Source organism: Tribolium madens, unplaced genomic scaffold, assembly GCF_015345945.1.
Source record: "Tribolium madens isolate multiple individuals breed KSU strain unplaced genomic scaffold, Tmad_KSU_1.1 Scaffold_19;HRSCAF=116;Tcas5.2_LG9, whole genome shotgun sequence".
In the NCBI taxonomy this organism is placed as follows: domain Eukaryota; kingdom Metazoa; phylum Arthropoda; class Insecta; order Coleoptera; family Tenebrionidae; genus Tribolium; species Tribolium madens.
In genome coordinates this window covers 17,091,078-17,117,190 of record NW_025400983.1, presented here as the reverse complement: position 1 = coordinate 17,117,190, position 26,113 = coordinate 17,091,078, and the positions used below count along the sequence as shown (strand labels likewise).

General features: G+C 31.3%; 3 protein-coding genes and 1 long non-coding RNA gene across 5 annotated transcripts; 2 read left to right on the top strand and 2 right to left on the bottom strand.

Annotated features, from left to right (window-relative positions):
- Positions 1–5,997: 5,997 nt before the first annotated feature.
- LOC123015462 lies at positions 5,998–6,765 on the bottom strand. Its single transcript, XR_006413384.1, has 3 exons — positions 6,669–6,765; positions 6,265–6,602; positions 5,998–6,214 (listed from the first exon to the last, which is right to left on the bottom strand). It is a non-coding gene; the product is annotated as an uncharacterized LOC123015462 (long non-coding RNA).
- A 3,289-nt stretch (positions 6,766–10,054) lies between these two features.
- LOC123009712 (structural maintenance of chromosomes protein 4) lies at positions 10,055–21,272 on the top strand. The gene is made up of 19 exons (XM_044406201.1): positions 10,055–10,182; positions 10,239–10,615; positions 10,660–10,851; positions 10,902–11,078; positions 11,134–11,238; positions 15,101–15,288; positions 15,339–15,479; positions 15,528–15,717; positions 15,763–15,945; positions 15,997–16,359; positions 16,410–16,612; positions 16,661–16,845; positions 19,299–19,534; positions 19,582–19,898; positions 19,946–20,124; positions 20,176–20,315; positions 20,369–20,530; positions 20,576–20,823; positions 20,874–21,272. The coding sequence occupies exons 2-19, from the start codon at positions 10,385–10,387 to the stop codon at positions 21,202–21,204; spliced, it is 3,771 nt and encodes a 1,256-aa protein (XP_044262136.1). The 5' UTR covers positions 10,055–10,182; positions 10,239–10,384; the 3' UTR covers positions 21,205–21,272.
- A 251-nt stretch (positions 21,273–21,523) lies between these two features.
- On the bottom strand, positions 21,524–22,955 carry LOC123012658 (COP9 signalosome complex subunit 7b). 2 transcript variants are annotated; one of them, XM_044410730.1, is made up of 5 exons: positions 22,723–22,955; positions 22,508–22,672; positions 22,150–22,458; positions 21,967–22,099; positions 21,524–21,647 (listed from the first exon to the last, which is right to left on the bottom strand). In XM_044410730.1, exons 1-5 carry the CDS (start codon positions 22,885–22,887, stop codon positions 21,628–21,630), a joined length of 792 nt encoding a protein of 263 aa, XP_044266665.1. In that variant the 5' UTR covers positions 22,888–22,955; the 3' UTR covers positions 21,524–21,627. The 2 variants fall into 2 exon arrangements, with proteins under 2 accessions (XP_044266665.1, XP_044266656.1); XM_044410721.1 differs by lacking the exon at positions 21,524–21,647 and having other exon boundaries at positions 21,789–22,099.
- LOC123011928 (protein hook homolog) lies at positions 22,858–26,113 on the top strand. The gene is made up of 5 exons (XM_044409651.1): positions 22,858–23,201; positions 23,266–23,427; positions 24,961–25,345; positions 25,398–25,617; positions 25,675–26,113. Exons 1-5 carry the CDS (start codon positions 23,187–23,189, stop codon positions 26,111–26,113), a joined length of 1,221 nt encoding a protein of 406 aa, XP_044265586.1. The 5' UTR covers positions 22,858–23,186.

Below are 26,113 nucleotides of genomic sequence, written 5' to 3'. Positions count from 1 at the left end.
TTGGCTTTCAGATATAACATTTTTAATGTTAAAAAAAGACAAAATTCGATTGTGCATTATAATTTCAAAAATCTTTGAAAAACAAGGTATAAGACTAATAGGTCTGTAGTTTTCCGTCAGTCGARGATCTTTTTTTTTAAACAAAGGTTKAATAATAGAGAGCTTGAGTTTTTGTGGAAAAACGCCGTCTGAAAAGGATTTATTTATTATATGTGTCAAGGGAAGAATAATAAATTTAGTMATTTTTTTAATTAAATTATTTGATATACCRTCRTATCCGYATGAATTTTTGGGTTTTAGGTTTGAAATTGCATTTTCTACTTCTAATTGTGTAACCGAAAACATCACAAACGACTCTGCAACCCTTTTTGTTTTTGTATTGTGTTGGCTCATTMCGTTATTAAGTCCCACTGATAAAAAATAACTATTGAAAGCCTCAGCTATCGCATGAGGATCATCTAATAAATTTCCTTCATTTATAATTCTATCTAGCTCGTGATTTGTTTTTGATTTTATGTTGGAGTTTATTATTTTCCAAGTTGTTTTTGTTTTATTATCAGAGGTATTAATAAGATAATCGTTGTATTGTTTTTTCTTTTTTTCGATTATATTAGTGTAATGAGTTTTATACTTATTATAGATAGGTCTGAACCTTGCATCAACCACGCATAGCTCTGACAGGAAAGTTACCGTATCCTTAAGTTGCAATAATTCCTCGTCAATCCATTGCCTGCGATCGCTTTTAAAAGTGTTTCTTCTACGTTTTTTAAGCGGAAATGATTTTTCAAAATACATTGTAATAGTATTTATAAAATTCTCATATTTATCATCCATGGTATTTGCTAAATACACCGAATTCCACGTTTCATTTTTTATTAGATTAAGGAAATAATCAGTGCTAACCTTGTTGAAGCTACGTACTGTCTCATAACTATTGCCATTTGTTTTTACAAAATCGTTATTATACATGAGTATCTGTGCTAGATGATCAGAAATATGAGTATTAATAACTTCCGTTTCAAAMTGYGAATTCTTTTGGACTAAAAAATTATCAATAMAGGTAGCTGTATTTACAGTGATTCGGGTTGGATCTTTTATAATGGCACGCATATTGTATAAGTTGAGTAAATTAGAAACCTTTAGCCTATTRTGTTCATTTAATAGATCTATGTTAAAGTCCCCTGCTACAATTATTTTTTTATCGTTAAATTTTTTTGTTATTGTTTCAATCAAACTATCAATTTTTGATAAAAAATAATCGATGGAAGTACCAGGTGGTCTGTACACAATTACAATAACAAACCGCACATTATGTATAATTAATTCGGCACATGCACATTCAAACAAATATTCTTCAGATAAATAATTAGTATCAGCGTGTTCACGAACAAACCGTACTGAGTTGTTGGCATGATGCGTAGATTGCGACTCCGCCATGGGCCGTAGATTTAGACCTGCAGAAGGAAGCCACGAGTACGTAGTTGTTGAGTTGATATGCCGTTATGCTCTCTTGTGTTTGCCAGTGTTCGGTAATTAAAACGATCTCATATACTCGTAATACATTGTCGAGACAATTTTTGCAATTCGATATGCACTGCACATTTTGATGAAAAATACGAGTTTTACAGTTTTTACTTGCATTATTTCCAGGCGTTATTCGTTGAATGTCCGAGTATTCGTTTTTTAAATTGAGACTTGAAGGCAGGGTCCGTTCTAGAGGGGCAGGTTTGGCTTCTTGACTGGGTGAAAAATCCTTGAAACAATTGCACCATCAGGCCAGCGATCGGGATTGTTGATTTGTTCCAAATTTCTTAGATTCACAGTGACTTTGAATCTTTGATATGTTGATTTAAATTTGTTTTCCAATAATTCGCATTCAAATTCCGGAAAATCTTTAATAAAGTAGTTTTTGAGAACATCTGCCGTAGTGTCTTTTCAAGTCTTCGGACATAGAGATAGGCTTTTTTTGGTGCAGCTTTTAATCCGCCGTCTTGTCTTTTCCCAATAATAACTGGTTGTTTACTTCTCGAAGAACTTTTTGGCGCCTGGTTTTCCTTCTTCGCCGTAGCTTTATGTAAAGAAGAGAAAGAATTCCCGTTGTTTACTGTTTGAACATCTTTTTCCTGATGAGGAGGGGAGGAGTTTTCCCTATTTGCAACCCTTGAAATTGATGCGGTTGATGTTTTGTTTACATTTTCAGCTGATGTTGTTGACACTTTTTTGGTCTCTCCAGACATTGGTTCTGGTTTATTTTGTGCGCTGGTGATAGGCGGTTTTTTTGTTTCTTGCTTATCACTCCGCTTATCTTGAAGCAACTTGATGTGTTCGTACAATAATTGAACTTTTTCTTTGAGTTCAAAAATTAGTTCGTCTTTTTGTTTTAAGATATACTTAAAGATTTTTTAATCAATTACCCCATCTTCAGCATCCCAAACAATTTCATCTTCCAGCTCTCTGTCCGGTTTTTGTGTCTCGTTGTTTTCACGGCACAGTGGTGTTTTGCACTGCCACATGTTTTTCTTCATATGGAACCCCCTAGGTTCAACGTTAACACATCGTGGATGATAACTGTTTTTACAGATCGTACATGAAATCACTGTTTTTGTGTCTTCAATAACAACTTTGCAGAGCGCACAGGACACACGTGCGCTCGGTGTCATGGCTACTACTCTTGTAGTATTTGAAAACAACTATAATTTTTTAACAAAATTTCTTGGGACAAAAACAAAGAGCAAACAAAATTTGTGGCTATGGAGACAAGCTGCTACCAATTTTTTCACCAAAATTTTGACTTGGTAATTTCCATTTAAAAAAAAAACAAACTTTATGTGGGTTTTATCAAAGTTGGTCACAGAAATAACTAAAATATGTCAATAATTGTGACAGGCGCAATAGATTTTATTTGTGGAGTAACATTTACACAGGGAAGTGGCCACTATGAATTGACCGCGACTATACAAGATTATCAATATCATTATATTATATTATATTATATCAGACATGTCAAATGTCAACAAATAAATGTTTAAATTTTTTGTAAGATTGAATTTTTATACATTTTTTCCATGTTTTTGGTATTTTATCTTACTTGAAAATTTCCACTGGGGCGCGAGTTCTGACACACCCTGTACACCTAACTCATGTAATTATTTTATTAACAGTCACTATGTCTATATATATGTCGATTACTAATCTTTTAAAATTTTGGAAACACATAATTAAAGCTCATGAGCAGTAATATCATCTTATTCCTTGAGCGGTAATATGCAGGTTTGCCAACGTTAAGATTACAAAAATACCGGGAATTTTTTATTTCAAATCGTCAAGTTACGCATAATATTTTGCTAAATTAGTATTTAATTGCTTTTGTAGCAGTTTCTCTTACTTTTGGGGAACTACACTGCTCCATTTCAACGATTTTAATATCAGATTCATACATTATTTCAACATTTTCTTTGGCATTTCTGAAATATCAAAAATCAAGTGCAATTTGGATGGCCTACCACGTTTGGACCTTAACTTTGTTACAATTTTATTTATTCAAATTTTTAACTAAAAATGATGTGATTGTGAATAAAATAGCATACACACCTCGGTGGTAATAGCATTATCCCTTGTGCTTTATCCGATCTCGAAGCTGTCACCTCTCGATCGTATACATGATCACTAGGGGTAATGCCATATTTACCACCTCGTTTGTAATGTAATTATTGTGATATATAATTTTTGTTATCACACGTTTTTAATTTTATAATTAATATTCTTATAGCAACGCCACAAAACTGTATTATTCCTTGCAATTATTGAAATCGAAGATTTATCACTCGTGGCCCAATCTTCCCGTCTAGTGATAAAAAAAGCTAATTTAGCTAATTAAAATCTAGCTACTATTTGTATTATCATTTATTATTATATGTATACAGGATGTTCCGTCTAAACCCCACATTGGAAGTATTGGGAGTTGGAATAATCGTATTTATTTCAAAATTGGTACATAGCCATAAACCATTAAGTTCTACTAAATGAAAATATTTTCAAGATGGCAGTACATATTTGGAAAAATTGAGTTATGGGTATTTGAATTATTACAAAAGTAACCTTAAAATTTTATGGTTTGTTAATTTTTTTTCAAAATTTGAAAATACCGTAAGAAAGATTTAAACTTTCTCTTTTAAGCCCAAAAAAAAACGAATTCAAAATTTTAAAAAATAGCAGAGTTACCGATTTTTAAAGTGGAAGGTACAGATCCAAAAATTTTTGAAAAACTCCAAGTATTTCAAAAACGGCTAAATTTGGATATAGGAAAAGCTGATGAAAACCCTCTTAAAATAACCCAATTAATCCAAAAACGCAGTTTTTTTACTGCTATATTTTTTATAGCTTTCCATTTAAAATAAGAAAGTTGAGAACGACTTCCGGTATAACCGAAAGTGTCGCCATCGTGAAAATATTTGCATCTAGGAAGACTTAATATATTCTGGCTATGTACCAATTTTCAAACAAATATAATTATTCGAACTTCCAATACTTTTAATGTGGGGTTTAGACAGAACACCCTGTATAATAATAATAATTGCATTATAACCTGAGAATTGCTCCTTATTTCAAGAGTTGTCGATGGCCTTTTCCAGCGAAAATTTTTTGCAAACATTTGATAACAGCTAAATGATATTACTCTTAAACTTAAGTGACGATTTGCAGTCAGCATTTCTTTGATTTTCTTTAGGTACATTTTCCACCGTCTTTGCTGTTGACGATCCAATTCCGGCCCAATTGAAATGTTTTATACCACTGATATGCTTGTGTTTTTGACATACATGACTCCCCAAAGGTTTTTTGCAAAATTTTCCGAGATTCAATAGACGAATTTTTATTGGCCACACAAAATATCATGTAAATTCTGTGATCGGTAGTGGAATTTATGACAAAATTCACAAGTCTGACTTAACCACAAGTTATGGTAAAAACAATTTTAAACAAACCACTTGACCTATAGCGATAAAATTTGGCTTGATAAGAGAGTATGACTGTACCAATATACCATACAAGAATTATTAAGGTGTCTTTAACGTGAACTCTTTAAATCGAAAATTCTCGATACTTTTTTTTTCATAGTATATCTCTTTGAATATTTTTTTATGAAATTGGACACTTATTTTGGGTTCTAAAAAATGTTAATAAAATTTCAGATTAGTTATTGTGATTCGCGAAAACAGTATTTGAAATTCAGAAATTGTAAATTGTAATTGTAATTCATATTACCAAAATTTAAATTCATTATAAGTTGTTAGGCATTTATAAACAAAAACACAATTTGACCCGTCGCACCAATCTTTTATTTCATACACAAACTTAGTTTTATATACAGAGTGATTCAGATAAGATAATGAGCCTGACGATCTGGCGATGCAACCCAAAAAACAAATTTCATTTACGTCTTGATCTGATGTTAATTACGATTTGCATTTGCAATCCAAGTTATCTTATGTTGCTCTGACAGTGCTTTGACAAGCTTTGACATTAGTGTCATATTGTACACTGCATTGTACTGTACATTGTTTATACAAAAATGGTGTCGTATACCAAACCGATATGATTTTAATGTACGGAGAATGCAGAAAAAATGCTTTTGCTGCAATGAATTTGTATGCCCAACGTTTCCCGAATAGACGACATCCTAGTGACATGATTTTTAAACGTCTTGAGAGGGAGCTTAGAAGAAATTGGCCTCTTCGTAAAAGAAGAAGACAACGCACTGCTAGGTCTTTAGAAAATGGAGTTCGTGTAATAGCTTCCGTGGCACAGAACCCACAAATCAACCAGAGAAGTGTGGCCCGAGAAGTTGGCATCAGCCAGACTTCAGTTTGTCGAATTCTGAGAGAAAATAAATTTCATCCCTATCATGTGCAGCTAGTACAAGAACTTAAGGAAACTGATTTTGAACGGAGATTAGATTTTTGCCACTTTATCAGAACCCAAATGCAAGTTGACAATAACTTTAATTCAAAAAATTTTATTCAGTGATGAAGCCAAATTTTCTAACAATGGTAGTGTTGACAAGCACAACTGCCACTACTATGCTCAGGAAAATCCACTGTGAATACGTGAAACACATTTATTTTCAACGAATTGTTTCGGTGAACGTTTGGTGTGGCATCTTCGGAGATCGGATAATTGAGCCTTTTTTCTTCCAAGAAAATTTGACGGGTGAAATCTATTTAAATTTTTTGCAAAACATATTAGGGCCAATTTTGGAAAACTTACCATTGGCTGTCTATCGTGGTTTGTGGTTTCAACATGATGGGGCACCACCACATTACCATAGACATGTTAGGCAGTACCTAGACCATATTTATAATCAGCAGTGGATTGGTAGAGGGGCCGTTAATGCTTAGCCACCCCGTAGTCCGGACATGACTCTTTTAGACTTTTTTTATGGGGTGCTGCGCGACAGCTTTTTACACCCTGGAAGAGCTACAGGAACGCATAACCGACTCAATCCATAATGTTTCGCCTGAACTTTTACAACGTGTTCGGAGGTCTTTCCTCAATAGAGTAGCGGCTTGCGAACAAGCAGGAGGCCAGCATTTTGAACTCCTTCGCTAAAAATCATTGTTTTGTCTTCCTGTTTATCGTCGCAATTTATGATTTATAAAATGTTTGCCTACCTTTAATGTTTCATTCTTTCATACCTCATTTTGGAATGGGTTTACACCAAAAAGTCTCCTCTAATTTCTTTGTCATTCCGCGAGAACTGAATGGCACTAATGATCGTTCTCTGCGTTAATGTCAGAGTGACATAAGATGATAACTTGGATTCAATTTGGTAATCCAAATTAAAATTGGATCACAGGCGTAAATGAAATTTGTTTTTTGGGTTGCATCGCCCTGTATACAGGAGCCAGTCTTAATAAATTTTGACATTGAGTAAATGTATTATCTGTAGTAATATCATAAGTGGTAAAATTTTGTCGGCAAAATTTTCAGATTGTACGGGAGTTTGTTGCATAACAATTTATAGAGTTACATTGTTAGAAAATCCTCGAGTCGCAGACGAGAGGTTTTTGAACAATGTCACGAGCTAAATTGGTAACAAAAACTCGAGTAAATCAATCGAAAAATTTTGCCAGACCAAATTTTAGCACGAATGGTATTCGGAGGACTATTTCATGAATAAAACTACACATTGAAGTCTACAACTATTTATTCTAAATATTAAATGTACAATTATTGTAAACAATTTTACTAGAAATGTCGTTATTTTCACTTGTGACAGACGTTTTATGAGTTTCTGACTCTATTGTTGATGAGGTACCTCGTAAGCTCTCTAAACGCCGAATCTAGTAAAATTTCTGCTAGACGATTTATTGGAGTATCGGTAGTCAGTTCATAATTTCTTTCTTCGCAGAACTGAGAGAATTGCTTCCATATACAAGTCTTCGTCTTCATCTGTTTTGGGGAACACTTATTGAACTTGCAAATCGCGTGTTTTCAGTCATTTTTCAAATTAAATGAAATAACTGTCAAAATATTTAAAACGACAGAAGTTGTTTAGACTGTTACCATGCAGGTAAAATTTTATCACTTTAAAAACTGGCTTGGTTTCGATTTTGTTCGTAAATATCCTTCACTTATTGGCTCTAAATATAAGGTGAAGGCGATAAAATTTTGCTTTCATCAATTTTATCGATTGAAATTTTTTACTCATTGTTGAATGACGAGATGTTATTGGCCGAAATGTAAATGAATGAAATAGTCAAGCAAAAACAGGTCGATTAGGATCGCGAGGGGGAAGTTCAAAACCAACATTAGTTACATTTTGAGTTTCATTCCCTAGTCGATAGCCATCCCTACTTTAAAATTTTAAATGACACCCCCTACTTTTTAAAACATTTTCGGAAAGGGAAAAAGTGCCTAACTGTCAAAAAAAATTTTTGTCGATTTGTTTTTCTGTTAAGGGTGGTTTATTTTTTTTAACTTTTAGTCTTAGTAGCCTTTGATTCAACTCAATTTAATTTGAAACTTAAATGTAGTAACTAATGTTGGTTTTGCACTTTCCACTCGCGATCCTAATCGACCTGTTTTTGCTTGAAAATATATTTACTCAATGTCAAAAGTTATTGAGACTGGCTCCTTTTGAAATGAAAGCCCTGTAATTATTATCCATAAAACTAGTTTTAACCTAACCTGAGGATGACCACTTGGTGGTTTTCAAACGCGTCGTGTTAATCAAGCAATTGAGTCAAAAAAAGGATTTTCAAAACAAGTTGGACACAACATTTTTTTTGCATAGTGATAACCTCAAGAACCCCAAAGACCAAAAAGATATCAATTCAAATCGTAATATAACGCGAGCTATTTGTAACGAACTCTATAGAAACTATAAAAATATAACTATAGAAATCGTTTAAAAAAGTATAACTTTCTATACGATTAATCGTGTCAAATTACTCTCTTTAGTGTCTCTCACTCCAAGTTACGAAGCAACCTTCTTACTTTATAGATCTTGGATATACACATGTAATCTGCACGCTCTATGGGCGCCATTATTTGTTCCTTACAATGCAACCAGCAGTACAATTAAATGTTTCTATTGCATAATCACCTACTTGCCTACCTCAGTGAAAATAAGTATGAATGAATAAAACACAATCAATAGTGAATTTTTTTTTAAAGTCTAAATAGTATTATTACTTTTGAAACCGTTTTTTTAACGGCGGTCCCAATAATCGACTGATTAAACTGTTTCCATCAGCGAATAAAACCGAAGTTTCGTATAAGATTCAGTGAAAAAATCAATGAGTTACAGAATACAGAATAACACCAACTGCAAGTTGCAGACTATCAGTAAAGTGATCAAGCCAAGACATTTTACATTTATGTCCTGAGTTGTCTCGATTTAGGGACCAACACATTTAAGGTGCAATTTTTTTGAGATTTTTCTTTTCTGCGAAAACAAAGTATCTTTCATCAAGTTGAAGTCTTCTTTTTGTCGTCAATTTTGATTTTGAATTGTCTGAAGTTGATCACCTTATATCAGATTTCAGATTTTTGTTATTATTATTGTGTTGCATTTTGCATTATTTACCACATCTTCCTTTATAGATCTTGTTAGGTATGCTTCTAGCCTTTATTACTCAATATTGCAACTCAATGTTGCATCGTGTTCATCGGGTAATTTTACGTCTAATAAACCTTATTTCAAGCGCGAGAAATGTAAAAAACGTTATATGGATCAATTTTAAAGTTTTTTTTTTAATTTTTGTCGACACTTTGGTCAATTTTTGGCACCCGGAGCGGTCTATTTATAATAACTCCGTACTTCTTAATGACAACCGCTTAGGTTTGGTACCATTGGAAAGAAAATTTAACTTTCTATCATATACAAACAAATCAAATAAAAAATTAATAAAATTATAACAAAATAAACTTATATTTTTTTATCTATGCATATATTTTATTTATTTTACCCTTAATAAAAAATATTTTATTATTATTTATTTTACAGAATTCTAGTTTTTTAAATTAATAATATGTTTGGTTGCATATCCTATTTTAATAATAATAATCTGCCTAGTTTTAAGTTTTTTTTATATTAGTGTTGTTTCTCCCTCCACGGTTTGTCCACGTTTGACATCCTTAACCTATGCAACTAACAAAACACTTCATACCAACTTCATTATGGATATTACTAAAATGATTGGGATTTTTTCGTCATTGGTATCATTGGTTACCAAATGGCGGCCTCCATGCAGCGTGTACTTTTATTGGGTGTTTATAGGAGCATTTTATTTTACGAATTCCGTGATTAAGCACAATGCAGCCAATTTTTGGTCGGCTGTAATTTCCATCTTGCAAGCAAGATTTTTTTGTTATCTTCACCAAGGTGATTTTCGCGACGTACGTCATCCGATGCTTAAACAACAATATAATGCATTTTTTAAATTGTTGTTCACAAAAGATTTTTTTAAAAACAAATAAAAAATATCAGACGTACAGCCAATTGCTGGTCGACTGTATTTTCGATCTTGCCAACAAGATTTTTATAGCTAACTTCACTGAGGTCCAAACATTTAGGTATTTTTACATCACCAATATAAATTAACAAGAAAAAGTTTTGTTTTTATATTGAAAAACAAACATTTTTTTCTTTAAATTCAATCAAATAAATGAAGATTAAAGGTAAGAGTAACAATTATTCCACATTAACAACCAAATACTTTAAATTTTACTTGTAGCTAACTTCACTCCTAAACACAGCGTCAAAGCGACATAACCGTTAAAAAAGAATGTTTGAAATTCAACATTTTAGTCGTGTTTTTCAGCAAGCTTAAATATTGTTTGTGTTTTATGCAAGTTCTGAATTATTTCTTCTGTCGTAAAAATGCAAATGAAAAATAAAGAAACAAACGGTGAACAGTTAAACAACAGCCAAGTCGAAGAAGACTTGAATTTTTCGGATGAAGAGGGTACCTATGTGGACGATATTTACATTCCACCACCGCTAAAATGTAATGAAATTGTAAAATCGCCAACACGTTTAATTATCACAAAAATCGTAAACAACTTCTTCAAAAGTTATGCTGAAAATGTGATTTTGGGGCCTTTCTCTAAGGTATGTTTGTGATGGTTTGGAATCAAACTAATCTTTTATTGTAGTGTTTTAATGCCATCATTGGACCAAATGGTAGCGGCAAAAGCAATGTAATCGACTCAATGCTGTTTGTATTTGGATATCGAGCCACTCGCATGAGGTGCAAAAAATTGTCAGTGTTGATTCATAATTCTGAACAACATCGCAATGTTCCATCTTGTAACGTTGCTGTTCATTTTTGTGAAATCATAGATAAGGTACAACACACTATATTTCATATAACAATGACTAAAAAGATGTTTTTTAGCCAGGAGAAGAGTTTGAAGTTGTTCCAGGGAGTGAATTTGTAGTTTCAAGAACTGCAAACAGAGATAACAGTTCTTTCTATGAGCTTAATGGACGAAGAGTCCATTTTAAGGAAATTGGGAAATTGTTAAAGGGTCATGGAATTGATATAGACACCAACAGGTTTCTGATTTTACAGGTTTGCAATTATTTTTCTCTTTGAAGTGCTTTATTTTTACTTAAAATTTCATTAGGGTGAAGTTGAGGAAATAGCAATGATGAAATGCAAAGGTGCTAATGAAAATGAAATAGGAATGTTGGAATATTTGGAAGATATTATTGGAACTCACAGATACAAAGTAAGTTAAGTGTTTAACATAATAATAAATCAAGAAAAATCATTTTTACTTTCCTTATCCTATAAGGAAAGTATTGTAATTGGTTGAAATTTCGACCTACCCAGATTTTTACATTTCTGGACGAATTATACAGGTGTTCCGTCTAAACCCCACATTAGAAGTATTGGGAGTTGGAATAATCGTATTTATTTGAAAATTGGTTCATACCCATAAACCATTAAGTCCTCCTAAATGAAAATATTTTTAAGATGGCGGCACTTCCGGTTATACCGGAAGTCGGTCTCAACTTTCTTATTTTTAATGGAAAGGTATATTTTTTACTGCGTTTTTGGATTCATCGGGTTATTTTAAGGGAGTTTTCATCAGCTTTCCCTATACCTAAATTTAAATTTTGAAATATTTAGTTTTTCAAAAATTTTTGGATCTGCACCTTCCACTTTAAAAATGGGTAACTCTACCATTTTTTAAGATTTTGAATTCGTTTTTTTGGCCTTTGAAAGAGAAAGCTTAGATCCTTTTTCTGGTGTTTTCAAATTTAAAAAAAAATAACATTTCTCAAAATTTTATGGTTACTTTTGTAACAATTCAAATACTCATAACTCAATTTTTTCAAATGAAATATCCAAATTTTTATTTTACTAAATAGAAGAGAATTTAATAGTGCATTGATCTGTATCAACATTCCCTATACCTAAATGTAATAATTTTCAAGTTATGGACTTTTTTTAAGACCACAGAAAATTTATTACTATCCACACATCTGTTTTCACCATCGATCTAGTAATTCAATGGATGGAGCAGTGTGCGTATGCAACCACCGCTGGAGGTGTTTCCAACATGAAGTCACGTGACGGGTGGCAAAAGCCTGCACATATTCTGTACGTTTAAATGTATTTCGCGGAAGAATTTCGTAATTTTAATTAAAAAATTGCTTGTTTCAAAGCTTTCGCTCTAGAGAATGCTTTGTCATTTATATTAAAGGCTTAAGAAAGGGCATAATAAAAAAGTAACCTTGTAAAAAGTACAAATATCTCATTATTTGAAAATAATTGGTAAAAATAATTTTCGCAACTTTTCTCTGTAATATATCAAACATGCATATTACAGGGTAAATCAAGTTTTATTCTGATCCTCAAAACATCCCTTTCTAATTGTAAAAAATGTGATTTTTTCGTTAAATGTTTTTTATGCTTTATAAAACAGATAAATTGATAGAACAAGACTTTTTCCTAATAAGGTCAGATATCAATTTAATGTTTGTACTATACATTTGTAATTTTGTTTCATGTTCTAAAAGAAGGTAATTGACTGCGGGAACGATTTGATTCACCCAGTATTATAAAAAAATGTCTTGTAGTACCTTTAGCAAACTTAAAGAATCCCTGAAATTTTATTTTTTCTTTCAAATAAAACAACAAATCTTGAAACTTGAAAAGACTTATTTTCTTTTATTGACAACATTGTTTTACACTTAACAATTTAATTTTTGCTTGATAGCTTTGAATTTCTTTCTTTACCACTTGCCATATAGTTTTTAAATCTTCTTGTTTATAATCCCCAAAATAAATAAGTTGTCTAATATGTTTTCTATAAAGACAATTCATTTACTTGCAATAAATACTATTTTTATGCTACCGTGTACCTAAGTTTCACCTCTTTATTTGCTGCATCAGGTACAAAAATTTGTTGTAAAGCAATTATTGCACCTGTTGCAGTACTCAAAGGACTAAAATTTTAAATACTAAAATACTTTTGTTAAATTTGAGAAATTAAAAAAAAATACTTTTTGTAAATGAAGATAATATAAAATAATAAAATTTAATATCCAACAGACTAAACCAAAGGACGATGTGCGTACAACCTACTTTAAAAACAATAGTAATATGTTGAATTTATCTTGTTTATGTATAAACATCCAATTTCTATTTTTTTTTGTGTTCTTCAACTGCTACATTATGTTTTCGTGTCTTTCGTTTTTTAGCAGTCGGTTTTTTTTAATGAATAGGGTGAAAAATCAAAAACTGACGGTACAACATCATATTTTAGGCAATTTCTACTAAATTGCTTGTCACAAATTCACATGCTACTTTAACCGAATGCAAAACGCAAAAACATAGGTAATTAGGTACGCTAATATTTACGAATTAAAAGAAACACCTTTCGTTGCTCTTTGCGAACAACCATATACGCACGATTTTACCATTCTAATAGTTTTTAATCATAATTTATAAAATATCTATATAATATGTATAAAATGTTTTAATTAAAGTTTTTATGAACAATTTCTTTCAGTTTTTAACACAAATAATGACGAAATCCACTACTATGCACTACAATACATATGGGTCTATCGGGTTTCTTGCCACTCCTGATGTGACTTTCTATTGCGTTCTCTCTCGCTCTGTGTTTATAACGCTACCTCTTTGTCATCGCTCCATCCACTCAAGTACTATATCAATGGTTTTCACATAGTTTGCTATGGAAATCAAAAATGTCAAAACCGTTTCTCAATAAACGTCGACAGTGATTTATTATTTGACAAACAGTGCCAAAATATGGAGAATCAAAGTTATGCAAACTTAATTATTATCCATGCGATCATTATTTAAAGCTAACAAGTGAGAAAAATTTATTTTTGTTTAATGAACGACATCATAATTATGTTACACTCTCCATAAATACAAAATAAATTAATTAAATCTAAGTTTGAGTAGCTTTGACTCTCCATATTTTGGCACTATTTGTTGAATAATACGTCACTGTCGACGTTTATAGAGAAACAATTTTGACATTTTTGATTTCCATAGCAAACTATACGAAAACTGATGTGGCTAGTAATAGATTTTCGGCAGTTTTAACAAAAAGTCACTATAACTTAAAAATTATTAAATTTTGGTATAGGGAATATTGATACAGATCAATGCAGAATTAAATTCTTTTCCATTTAGTAAAATAAAAAATGGGGTATTTCATTTGGAAAAATTGAATTCTGGGTATTATTTGAATTATTACAAAAGTGAGCTTAAAATTTTAGGGTTTGTTAATTTTTTTTCAAAACCAAAAGAAAGATCTAAGCTTTCTCTTTCAAACGCCAAAAAACAAATTCATAAATTTAAAAAATAGCAGAGTTACCGATTTTTAAAGTGGAAGGTGCAGGGAAAGCTGATGAAAACTCCCTTAAAATAACCCGGATTAATCCAAAAACGCAGTAAAAAATATACCTTTCCATTAAAAATAAGAAAGTTGAGACCGACTTCCGGTATAACCGGAAGTGTCGCCATCTTGAAAATATTTTCATTTAGGAGGACTTAATGGTTTATGGCTATGTACCAATTTTCAAATAAATACGATTATTCCAACTCCCAATACTTCTAATGTGGGATTTAGACGAAACACCCTGTAGCTTCAAGACACCAACAAAGTTGGTTTGGGCGTGTGTGTGTGTGTCTGTCTGTCTGTAAACAGCATATCACGAGAACGATAAGAACTACAAACTTGAAATTTGGTATGTAAATTACTTGTAGCAGGGGAGACGTAGCACGAAACAATTGGTAAAAATCGGTCGCACCGTTCGGCCACAAAGAACAAAAATCAAAATTATACGGTTGAAGATACTATAAATAAATTCATGGGGATAAAATTATTTTGAATTATGAAATATACCTTATTAAATAGTAAAATGTGATAAAATAAAATAAATCATGGGTACCGAACTAGACTCGAACCTGCGGCAACTATGATCTATTTCGTGTGTAATCCGGCAGGTGGCACTAACGCAAATTATTGTCGTTATTAAGATGTTTTTCAAATAAGTTGGATAAGGAAAGTCGTGTGATGTTCACACCAGATTTTTTTCTTGTAGAAACCCTTGGAGCAATTAACTGATAGAATAGAGTACTTGTCGGATTTACGTACAGAAAAAGTCAATAGACTTACATTAATTGAAAAACAGTTAGAACAACTCAGAGGACCTATGGAAGAAGCACTTACTTTCTTAAAAACGGAAAACAAAATTGTCGTTTGTAAGAATTTTTTACACCAAAAAGAACTGTTAGTTTAGTTTGTTTTGTATTTTCAATTTATAAAAATCCTGTTTTTAGTCATGATTTAGAATCACAAGTAAAAGAGGTCGAAGAGGACAAAACAAAATTGACACAAAGTCGCGATGGTTTAATTGCAAAATTGAAAGTTATTTCACAGGAAAAAAGTGAAAAAGAGGCAATTTTGAAACAAGAAGCTGGGTAAAAATCACTTTTTGGTTTGTTTTAAATAATTTATTAGTGTTTTAGAAAATATGAAAAGCTACAACACAAAAAAGATCAACTCAAGGATGCTTACAATGCAGCTGATAAAAAAGATGCACAACTTCAAGCTGAAATGACAAATACTAACAACAATAGGAAAAAGTTTAAGCAACAATTGGAAGGGGAAAGAAAGAAACTTATTAAATTGGAAAAAGTGCCTGAGGAGAATGCTCAAGTAATAATAATCATTGTTTTGGATTATTATTAATTTTTCTTATAGCTTATTGTAGAATGTGAGAAGCGAGATGCCGATTTAGCCTCAAAACACGAAAACTTACAAGCAGAGAAGGCAAAATTAATGGAAAATATAGGCCATGAAACAAAAGACCTACAAATTAAAAAAGAAGAGTTTGAAACGAAACTTGGAAAACTGAAAAAAACAGTTGACACAACAAAAAATGATGTAATATTTTTTACTTAAATTAACGCAAATTATCATAGTTTTTTTTTTTAGTATGATTTGGCTTCAACTAGATTAAATTTCGCCCGAAGTAGTGAAGAAACAGAACAACAAAAATTAGAGCAACTTCGTGAAATGGTCAAAAACAAAGAAGCTTCTATTAAACAACGTTCCGAAGAGGTGGCACAACTTAAAAGGAAAATTCCTCTTACTGAAAAATCGCTTAATGATGCCCAAAATGAATTAAATGTTATTAAATCCGAACAAAATCAAATTGAGAAAGAAATTACACGTCAAAGAATGTCTTTAGAGGAAACACGTGCTTCAATGAACAGTTCTAAATCACGTGGAAGAATTTTAGATGCTTTAATGCAACAAAAACGTGAAGGAAAATGTCCGGGATTGTATGGACGTCTTGTAAGTGGAAAACAAAATCGAAAATTTGGGCTTATCTAATTATTTTTTAGGGCGATTTAGGAGGCATTGATAAAAAATACGACGTGGCAATTTCGACAGCTTGTGGACCACTAGACAATATTGTAGTTGATACAGCAAACACTGCCGAATGGTGTATCAATTTTCTAAAAACACACGGTATAGGAAGAGTTACGTTTATTGCACTAGATAAGCAGGAACATTTGAGAGATCATGCCAACACTAGAATTCAAACGTAAGTAATTTGAAGTTGGGGAAAATCAATTTCATGTGAAAATTTCAGACCTGAAAACGTCCATCGCTTATATGATCTCATTCAAGTGCAAGACGATACAGTCAAAACTGCTTTTTACTACGCGCTAAGAGATACTTTAGTTGCGGATGATTTGGATCAAGGCACCAGAATTGCATTTGGTGCTCAACGTTTTAGGGTGGTAACTCTGAATGGAGAAATTTTGGAACCTTCAGGTACCAAAATACATTTTTTTTATTTTGCGTGTTTACCAAGGCTATTAACGAACTCGTTTGAGTGTGTTAACAGCTTAGTGTATTTTTTTTTTAATGTTGGTGCCAGTGTCGTTGGAAACAAATTGCTTCATGTTGTTACCAATTTCCCGTATTTTTGAAAAAATCTTGAGAATTCACGCACAGTGTTAAAAAAAATTCAGTTTCAGCGACTTCATAATACGTATTACCAACTGACGCAAAATTCCCTAAATTATTTATTTTTAAAACAGTATAAAAAGTACAAAATTTAAAAATCTCTCAAAACATCCTTAAATGAGATGTTGTTGGTGTTTATTCATAATAATTATCGTATGCCACGGTTTGTTTTCTGTCGTAAGTTACATAAAACTTGTTTTGACATTTCTCATATGTCATTGGGACAATTTACACAATACATACAGGGTGGTCCGAAAGGCTGGAAACGATGTTAAATAAATATGTACTCCAGATAGCAAAAAATAATTAAAATTAACAACGTAATTAACAAACTTAAAGATATTTATCATTACTAATGTGATTAAATTTATTAATTAAGAATGCATTTAAACTTCTACAACCTACTTGATGCACATTAATATAAAAAAAGAGTATTTTCAACATTTCTACGCTTGCTTGATAGAAGGTCTGTTTGATCTCGCTGTATAAAACACTTATTCAGTGTTGCCAGGTATGGTGAAATTTCACCAGATCCGATGATTTTCATGTTAGTCTGGTGATTTGGTGAAAACTTTTGTAAAAATTCTAGTATCTGGTGATTTTTTTGCAAATGAAAAAAAAAATGGTTTTTGGGCATTTTTTACGTTTTTAACCAGGAACTTGATTATTTCGTTAATTTTTTCCAAAATATTTGAAAAACCGCCAAATTGATTAAAAAATTTTTTTACAAGATTACAGGACAGGACGGGAAAATGACAATTTATTTTTGTCTTTTTTGAATATTTTTTCAGTTAAAAACACCATTATTTCGCAAAATTTCGTTATAAACGATTTAAAAATTCCACCAAAAACGACGTTTTCAAGTTTTTAAGCACCTTTTTGGGATAAAACAGGACACAGGAAAAAAATTACAAAATTAAATTGAAATTAATATTAATTATTTTTAGCTTGATTTGGTCGACTTACTTCGTTTTTGAATCAGAGGTTTATTTATTTTACAAAATTTTGTCCAAACACACTTAAAAATCACAAAATCAATTGACATTGATGTTATTTTGTTTGTTTCATTCTATTAACTGGTTTTGGGCAAAATACAAAAATAAACTAAGAATGTTTTCAAGCACGTTTTTGTACTACAATCTCAGGTTTTTTGCGAGATTTTGCTAAAGCGAACTGTAAAATCAACAAATTAAGTCTAAATTTTCATTAATTTTATATTTCTTGAGAGTTTTAGCACGTTTTTCAGCTAAAGACGCACATATTTCCCAAAATTTTGTTAAAAACAAGCCAAAAAAAAAAAGAATTTGGCCGAAAATGATGTAATTTTTCCTTTTTCAAAAGTTCAAGTAGATTATTTCGTCAAATTTTCTCGAAGAAAAATTAATCGAATACCACCAAATTGGTTAAAAATTGTTCTATTTGTTTTTACCAGATATTAATAAACGAGTCGAAAATGACAAGTTATTTTTGATTTTTCTGAATGCTTTTTCAGCTAGAAACACAATTATTGTGCAAAATTTTGTTAAATACAAGCCCCAAATTCAACAAAATAGCCCCAAAAATGCTTTTTTTTTGTCTTTTTGAGAGATAAAAACACAAAAAGTTCGAAATATTGCATTAAAACAGGTTAAAATATTATAAAATGAAATCGAAATTGTTATAATTTTTTAGCTTGTTTCTCCCGATTTAGTTCGTTTTTGCACCAGAGGTTCATTTATTTTGCAAAATCTCAAATTGATTCATTGATATTGATGTTACATTGTTTGTTTCACTCGATTTAACTGGTTTTTAAGCAAAATTAAGACAAAAATAACCTGAGAAATTACAAAATTTGACCGAAAATGCTTTTACATTTTTATACTAAAATTTCAGGTTTTTCGCTTGATTTCGCTAAAATAAACTAAATAATCAAGAAATTAAGTCTAAAATTACATTATTTTTGTATTTTTTGAGCGTTTTAGTACGTTAACGCGATTAATTCGCAAAATGTTTTTTGAAAACAATCCGAAAAATCACTAAATTTGCTTTTTTTAAGAGTTTCAAGCAGATTTTTAAGCTGAAAACTGCATTTTTTTGCGAGATTTTGCCATACAAATCGTAAACTGGTGAAAATTTGGTAAATTTTTCAACTCGGATCTGGTGAATTTTGTTTTTGATCTGGCAACACTGCACTCATTACAAGAGTTTTGAAATTCCGAAACGAGTCGGGTTGAGCAACAAACGTTTGCTTAAATAGATTTCTTTTTAACTTTTTTTAGGTACCATGAGTGGTGGTGGGAGATCCCAGATGCGGGGCCGAATGGGCCGTACCGTCCTCACATCCACTATGGATCCCAAAGAATTGGAAAAACAGCAAGCAAATCTTGAGAAAAAAGAAGAAGAATCAAGACGGTTGATCCAAAAAGTGACTTCTTTGGAAAATCAAATTAGGACATTAAAACCAGAGTTTGATGAAATGAAAATCAATTATACAAAATTCACAAAGGATCTTCAGGTTTTTGAATGAGACTTTGATTATGTTTGTTTGATTATTTGTTTTAGTCGCTGAATGAGGAACAGCCAACACTTTACCAAAAGTTACGCCAACAAGAAACAACTGTAAAATCGACTAAATCAGATCCTAAAGAAATTAAAAAATTGGCGGCAATTGTTGAACAAAAGAAAGCCGAATATGAGAAAGCTCTCAACACTATTCAAGAGATTCAAGCCGAAGTCGATCGCTTAAATAGTGCAATTCAAGAAAAAACAAGCGGAAAATTAGTAGGCGTTGAGAAAAATATTGATGAAACTGTGAATTTGATTAACAAGTGTAAAGCGGAAATTTCTCGACTTAAAGTTGCAATTTCAACATCTCAAAGGTTCGTAATAGTGGGGGAAAGTGTTTAAGTTGAGATAAATTTTCTAGGAATGTGGAAAAAACGACACAAAAAATCGCAACTTTGGAACAAAATATCGTCGACTGTGAAAACAGATTAAGAGCGATGAAGGAAGAGAGGGAACAAATTGAAGTCGATGGACAAAAATTACTCAAATGTATTGAAGATATTACTGAAAAGTTGACACAAGGCAAAGACGATAACACAAGTAAGTATTTGAAAATGTGGAAATTTCCAATTTTAAGTAATTTATTTTTAGCTTTGAAGGAAGAAGTAACTGCTCTTGTAGCCCAGGAGAAAGAACTGTTACTTAAGAAAGTCGATATTGATCAGGCGTTTAAAGTGATTAATAAAAAAATACAAGATTTTAAAGTTGCAATCAATCATTTGAACGCAAAGGTAAGAGTAATTTATAGAATAAAGTGCAACTTTCTCGCTCATTTTCTTTGTAGTTGAAGCAATTGAAAGTACACGACATTCCTGAAGAGCCATCTGAACTGAAAACATACACTGAAGAGGAACTAGAATCAATCAACGTCGAAAAAATGAATTTAGAATTGCATGCAGCCCAAAATTCGATAAAAGATATGGAGCCGAATCTCAACGTCATTGATGTAAGAATTCATAGTGTTGTAGAAATTGATTAAAGTTTGTTATAGGATTATCGCACGAGTCAAAACATTTATATGGAGAGGACTAGAGATCTTGAAGAAGTGACTCGAAGACGAAACGAAGTGAAAAACGTATTAGATAGAGTGAAAAATCAACGTCGGACTGAATTCATGGAGGGTTACAACACAATTCGACTCAAATTGAAGGAAATGTACCAGATGATAACCCTTGGAGGCGATGCCGACTTTGAAATTGTTGATCCTTGTGATCCGTTTGCGGAAGGTGTCCAATTAAAGTATGATTTATGTTGTTTTTCTTTTCTCTTGTTAGAAATGTAATTTTTAGTGTGAGGCCACCACGTAAATGTTGGAAAGTGATATCGAATTTGTCAGGTGGTGAAAAAACATTGTCATCTTTGGCTTTGGTGTTTGCTTTGCATTACTACAAACCGTCGCCTCTCTATGTCATGGATGAGATTGATGCTGCTCTCGATTTTAAGAATGTTTCGATCGTTGCTCATTATATTAAAGAAAGGACAAAGAACGCACAATTTATTATTGTTTCGTTGCGGGAAAGCATGTTTGAATTGTGTGATCTTTTAGTTGGTATTTACAAAACTTATAATTGCACCAAATCGATCACAGTTGATCCCCACGCGTTTGAAAAGGAACGGTAACAACAGAGTTTTTTATGTTATTGTTTAGTATTTGGCTTAAATAAAGTTTTTCATTTGTACAATAAAAATCTGATTGAACACATTTGCCCTTTCCACAAAGCAAACTACTTTAAAAAAATTCTTAGTCAACACAGGAACTTTAAATTCTTGCAGACTATGTTATAAATAATCCAAAGTAGTCTGAATTTCGTATTAAACAAGTCTGATTCATGTTCTGAATTATCATTAAAAAAAAGACTTGTTAACGCTCCCAAGTTAACTAACACAATTTTTTATTTGGGTACATGTTTTAAACAGTAAAATTTATAATTGACAAAACTATGAAGTAAGAATTTTTATTAACCACAATTACAAATTTCAAAACAAAGTCTAGAAATTAGTGAGCCAACTGGAAGGTGTGATCCCAACTTGGAAGTCATCAAATCAACGAAGAAGTTTTAATCCTAGAAAATACAACGTTTCATTTTAACTTCCACAAATAACATTAGAACACATTTGAAAATAAGAAAAATACAAGAACCACAATAAAAAAGAACGTAAAGTTGCTACAAAGGACTTTGGATAGGTTACCTATATTAAACTGCTATCATTTCACAGATATTTTATTTTGTACCTTTAGAAACGAAGAGCAATTTTAATTAACCTATAGGTACAATGATTAAATAACACTTACGATCTCATTTAAATTGTTACATGTTAATATTAGAAAAAAAATTGATTATATTTAAGATTTAAGCCAAAACTTACTACCATGCCTTATACCTTTGATTTTAGTCGATTTTTTGCCTTTCTCGCTAATAGCTGCAGCTTCTCTATTATCAGTAGCCATGGCCTCGTCAGTTCCATCGGATCGTTCTTGCAATTGAGTCTTCAAAGTCTTTTTAATGTTACTAATCTATAAAAAAAAATAAAAATAGAGAAATAAAAACCCAGAAATATGTGTACCTCCTGTTCCACTTCAGCTTTTCTCAGCATTGATTTATTTTTTTCATTATTTGCTCTATGAATTTGTGTTTCAACACAAGCCAAAACACCTTCACAGGCCGAACACCAGTCTTGAAGACAATTAACAATTACATTGATGTCTTCAGGGCGTATATCACGACCTATGGCATAATCAACTTCCAATTGACTATTTTTCTGGTCCAGTTTTCCATGGATAATGTCTGCATAAATCGCTTCAATAATTAAGTCTTCCAAATCACGCACATTTGTGATGCCCAATTCTTCCAGAAGAGTGTTGTAAGGAATACACTAGAAAAAAAAACACATCAAATCATGAAAACAATGATAAATTTTGTACTTTTGATTTAGTAGCCAACGTAACAATCGTTAAATGTTGAAGTTTTTTCTTCTGAGCTGGACTGAGTTCAATTAAATCCTTTTTATTTGCGAGATAATCCTTGTAGGTTCCATAAGCAAACAAGTTGAGAGTGTTGTAAAAATTCTTCTGAGGAGTTGTAGTCAACTACAAAACATTTATTTAATTGAATAATTAAGAAAAAAAAATTAAATTACTTCTTCAATATTTTGCATGTGAAGCAATTCGCCGAAAACGTAAACACCGGGGGCTTCCAACACTTGTTTTATAAGTTCGGAACAAGCGGCCCCTTTTGTTGATTTTGATAATAAAACAAATTGTTCCAGGGCATTACCAGGGAATGGGTTTTTTTCAACAACCATATTAAATTATTTGATATTTTTATACACAACTGACCAAATGTCACGCGCTGTCAAACGTCAAACAATTGCCATTGCTGTCAATGTGAAGCGGGAAATTTAAATTCCTATTGAAAGTCTATCATTGATTAAAAAAAGAAACAACAAACTAGAAAAAAACATCAACTAAATATTTTGCTTTCAGACAACATTTTTAATGCAGTGAATGTTTTTAGATTTGTTGCAATCGTTGCTAATAATTAGGTGCTAAGTTTGTTTGATCAATAGTACTTCGCTTTCTGGTAATCAGTTTATTACGAAAAATGTTTCGAAGTGAGGTAATTATAATATTTGCAATTAAATTTAAGGTACTTATGCTTTTATAAATGTTTATATTTTTAGTTGCAGGATGATGGAGATTTGCGTGCAGAGATTTTTCAGCTGAAAAAGAATTTATCCAACATCAACACAGAAAATCGCATGTTGAAGGTGAAAATACGCAAGTTACAGAATGAAATTATCAAAAAGGATAAGCAGATTGATGATATTTTGGATCCTAGAAAGGTATAAATGTGTCTAATATACTATTGCAAGTTTTTTTTAAACAATGTTCTCTGATATTTTAAGTAAAGTTTGCGTTGTTCTTTTAATTCTTTTGTAATTTTACTAGAAATGCCTACAATTATAATCTTGATGCTACTGTAATTCTGTAAAAAATGTCCTTTTGTGTGAAAAAGCTGTTTTAATTTTTTATTTCCCAGTTCGACAATTAATGTTCAGCCTATAAAAATAAGCTTGCTAAATACATGGTGCGCCAGAACTCACGCCCCAGAGAAAAATGCCATGTATACCTAGTAAGATACCAACAACATGAAAAAGATGTCAACAAAATTCTATCTATAAAAATTTCGAAGTGATAAGAGTTTAAAATTTGCACTTTGACTCTATTTCTATTGGAAAAATAATTCTCCAATTTTTTTTTTACTATATGCTGTAAAAAGAAGAAACAAAGAAGCTGTATCCTAAGTTGTAACTTTATTTAATGTAATTTGTGGCTTTTATGGCAAAATTTTTATATGCCTTTACTAAATAGGTACCTAATTATAAAAAAAAACATATACAATGTCAAATGTCAAGAAATAAATGCCAAAAATTTTTGACACATTATATTGCATCTCAAGAAGCTCGTTTTGGGCTTTGAGAAAGGTGCTTAACATTAAAAATTAACAAAATTCCACTTTTATTAATTATGTATTATTTCCTGAAGGCATATATTTAAAAATAATTTGAATATGTGCCTTTTCATTGCCTGTTATACATTAAAAACATCGAGAACTTGATAAATAACATTTTTTGTACAAAAATATTAAAAATGCATGGTGTATTTTGAACAAAATATTTTTAATTACTTAATTTTAATTTATTATTATTACTTATATGCAGGATGGTATCATATACAGTGTGTCCTTGGAAAAGTGAAACGACTCTTGTAAAAGATAAACAATTCTTGATTTAAATTTATTTTTGGTTTTGGTTAACCTGCTTGGTTAAAGATTAATTTCTAACATAATTTTAATTTTGAAAAATTTTGGAAATTAAAAAAAAATTTAAATTTTTCTATGTGTGAAGTGCTTTTTATGTGGCAAATACGACAAAAAGTTATTAAGCCAACATCTAGGCCCGTATACCAAATTTTAAAATTATCGGTCAACTATGATTTTGTTTTTGTTTATTTCACAAATCAAAGAATTTTCTGTTTTACAGTTTTTTTTATTATACAGGGTGACCCCTCTTGGCAGACAACACATAATACATTATGCACTTATTCCTTTATTCAAAATTAAATTTTCAAAATATTGAGAATCAAAGTCTGCCAAGAGGGGTCTAATGGGTCATTTAAGCTGAATCACCCTGTACTAATAAAAAAATTACATTTAGATTACATGTAATTAACTTTTTGACGTAAGCAATTATGAATATGTCGGAAAAAAGGAAATTAAAGTAGGTCGATGATTTTGAAATTTGGGCCTCCACAGAAAAATAAGTTAATATTTAATTTTTTTTAAGTTTAATTTAAATAATTTCTAACTGTTTTAGCCTATCGAAGTCTCTAAAATTCTCTACGAACGCAGCGCATCTTTTGTTTTAAATATGAAAGAAAAAAATGATGAACTTTTACAAATACTTCATGAAAAGGACATCATTATACGACGTTTGCAAAATCAACTTGGTGCCACCAAATTATATTCTCAGCCTCTACAAAAACAATTTCAGAGTAATAAATATTCCGATGATTTAAACTGGGACAACGAAACTGGACAAATCAAAAAAAAAGTGCCTTCTTTAAAAAATGTAGACCATAATTTATTTAACGGTGAAATAAAAACGAAAAAAAATAGAAGCTTATCATGGACTTGTTGCGTTCAGGAAGCTGAATCTAATTTAATTAAACACACTGAAAGGAAAAAAAGTAGCGTGAAGGGTAAGTAAACAAAAATAAATTATTAGATTAATTACTAATATTTTTATTTTAGACCAAAATTATCTAAATTCTCGCCAAACAAGTTCTAGGAAGTCTAGTCCGGAAAGTGATCTTGAAAGAATTGAACTTCTTTGTGAAAGTCCACATGAAGAAATTCAACAACTTCATTCATATTTCCTTGAAATAATTGCAGAACTAGACCACTTGAAAACTACTGTCACGGAATTACAAAATGACAAAGATAAAACTGACTCTGCTTTAAAGAAAGAGAAGTAAGTATCTATTTACTAGTGTGTTTTATTTATTTAACTTGTCTTAACATTTTTCAGTTATACGATAGATATGTTAGCTAAAGAAGTAAAAAACCTCAGATTCAACACACTGAAATCTAGTAAGAATTGTGGTAGCAGTCGTTTCCACAGTGCAGACTTAGTTGCAAAAGTGTATAACAACAAAAACAGACTGTCCAACAAAAGTGGAAAAGAAAAGAAAAACAAAGATAAATCCAAAGTAACTAATAACAAGAAAAAAGTGTCTGATAGTTCAAATGGTCTGAAATTTAAGCATAAAAATAAAATGCAAGAAATGAAAAGCGTGATGGTACAAGTTGATCAATTATTGGATGATACGGAATGTTCTAATCAATGTCTTTACGTTGAAAGAAATAACATTATAATAAAGGAAAAATCACCAACTTTTGAGGATAGAGAAGATGAGTATGCTAATGAAGTGTTTGAAGAATATGATACGACTGAAACACCAAATTAA

What these genes read in the sequence shown, in the direction of transcription:
- LOC123011928 (XM_044409651.1), top strand. An exon ending in GAAAAAAAGTAGCGTGAAGG is followed by an intron (nt 25,346 to 25,397) that starts GTAAGTAAACAA and finishes TTTTTATTTTAG; the next exon opens with ACCAAAATTATCTAAATTCT. An exon ending in TCTGCTTTAAAGAAAGAGAA is followed by an intron (nt 25,618 to 25,674) that starts GTAAGTATCTAT and finishes AACATTTTTCAG; the next exon opens with TTATACGATAGATATGTTAG.
- LOC123009712 (XM_044406201.1), top strand. Translation starts at nt 10,385, where the DNA reads ATGCAAATGAAAAATAAAGAAACAAACGGTGAACAGTTAAACAACAGC. An exon ending in ACAGGTTTCTGATTTTACAG is followed by an intron (nt 11,079 to 11,133) that starts GTTTGCAATTAT and finishes AAATTTCATTAG; the next exon opens with GGTGAAGTTGAGGAAATAGC. An exon ending in TTGGAACTCACAGATACAAA is followed by an intron (nt 11,239 to 15,100) that starts GTAAGTTAAGTG and finishes TTTTTCTTGTAG; the next exon opens with AAACCCTTGGAGCAATTAAC.
- LOC123012658 (XM_044410721.1), bottom strand. Translation starts at nt 22,887, where the DNA reads ATGGTTGTTGAAAAAAACCCATTCCCTGGTAATGCCCTGGAACAATTT. An exon ending in CGTTGGCTACTAAATCAAAA is followed by an intron (nt 22,459 to 22,507) that starts GTACAAAATTTA and finishes TTTTTTTTCTAG; the next exon opens with TGTATTCCTTACAACACTCT. An exon ending in AAGCTGAAGTGGAACAGGAG is followed by an intron (nt 22,100 to 22,149) that starts GTACACATATTT and finishes TTTTTTTTATAG; the next exon opens with ATTAGTAACATTAAAAAGAC.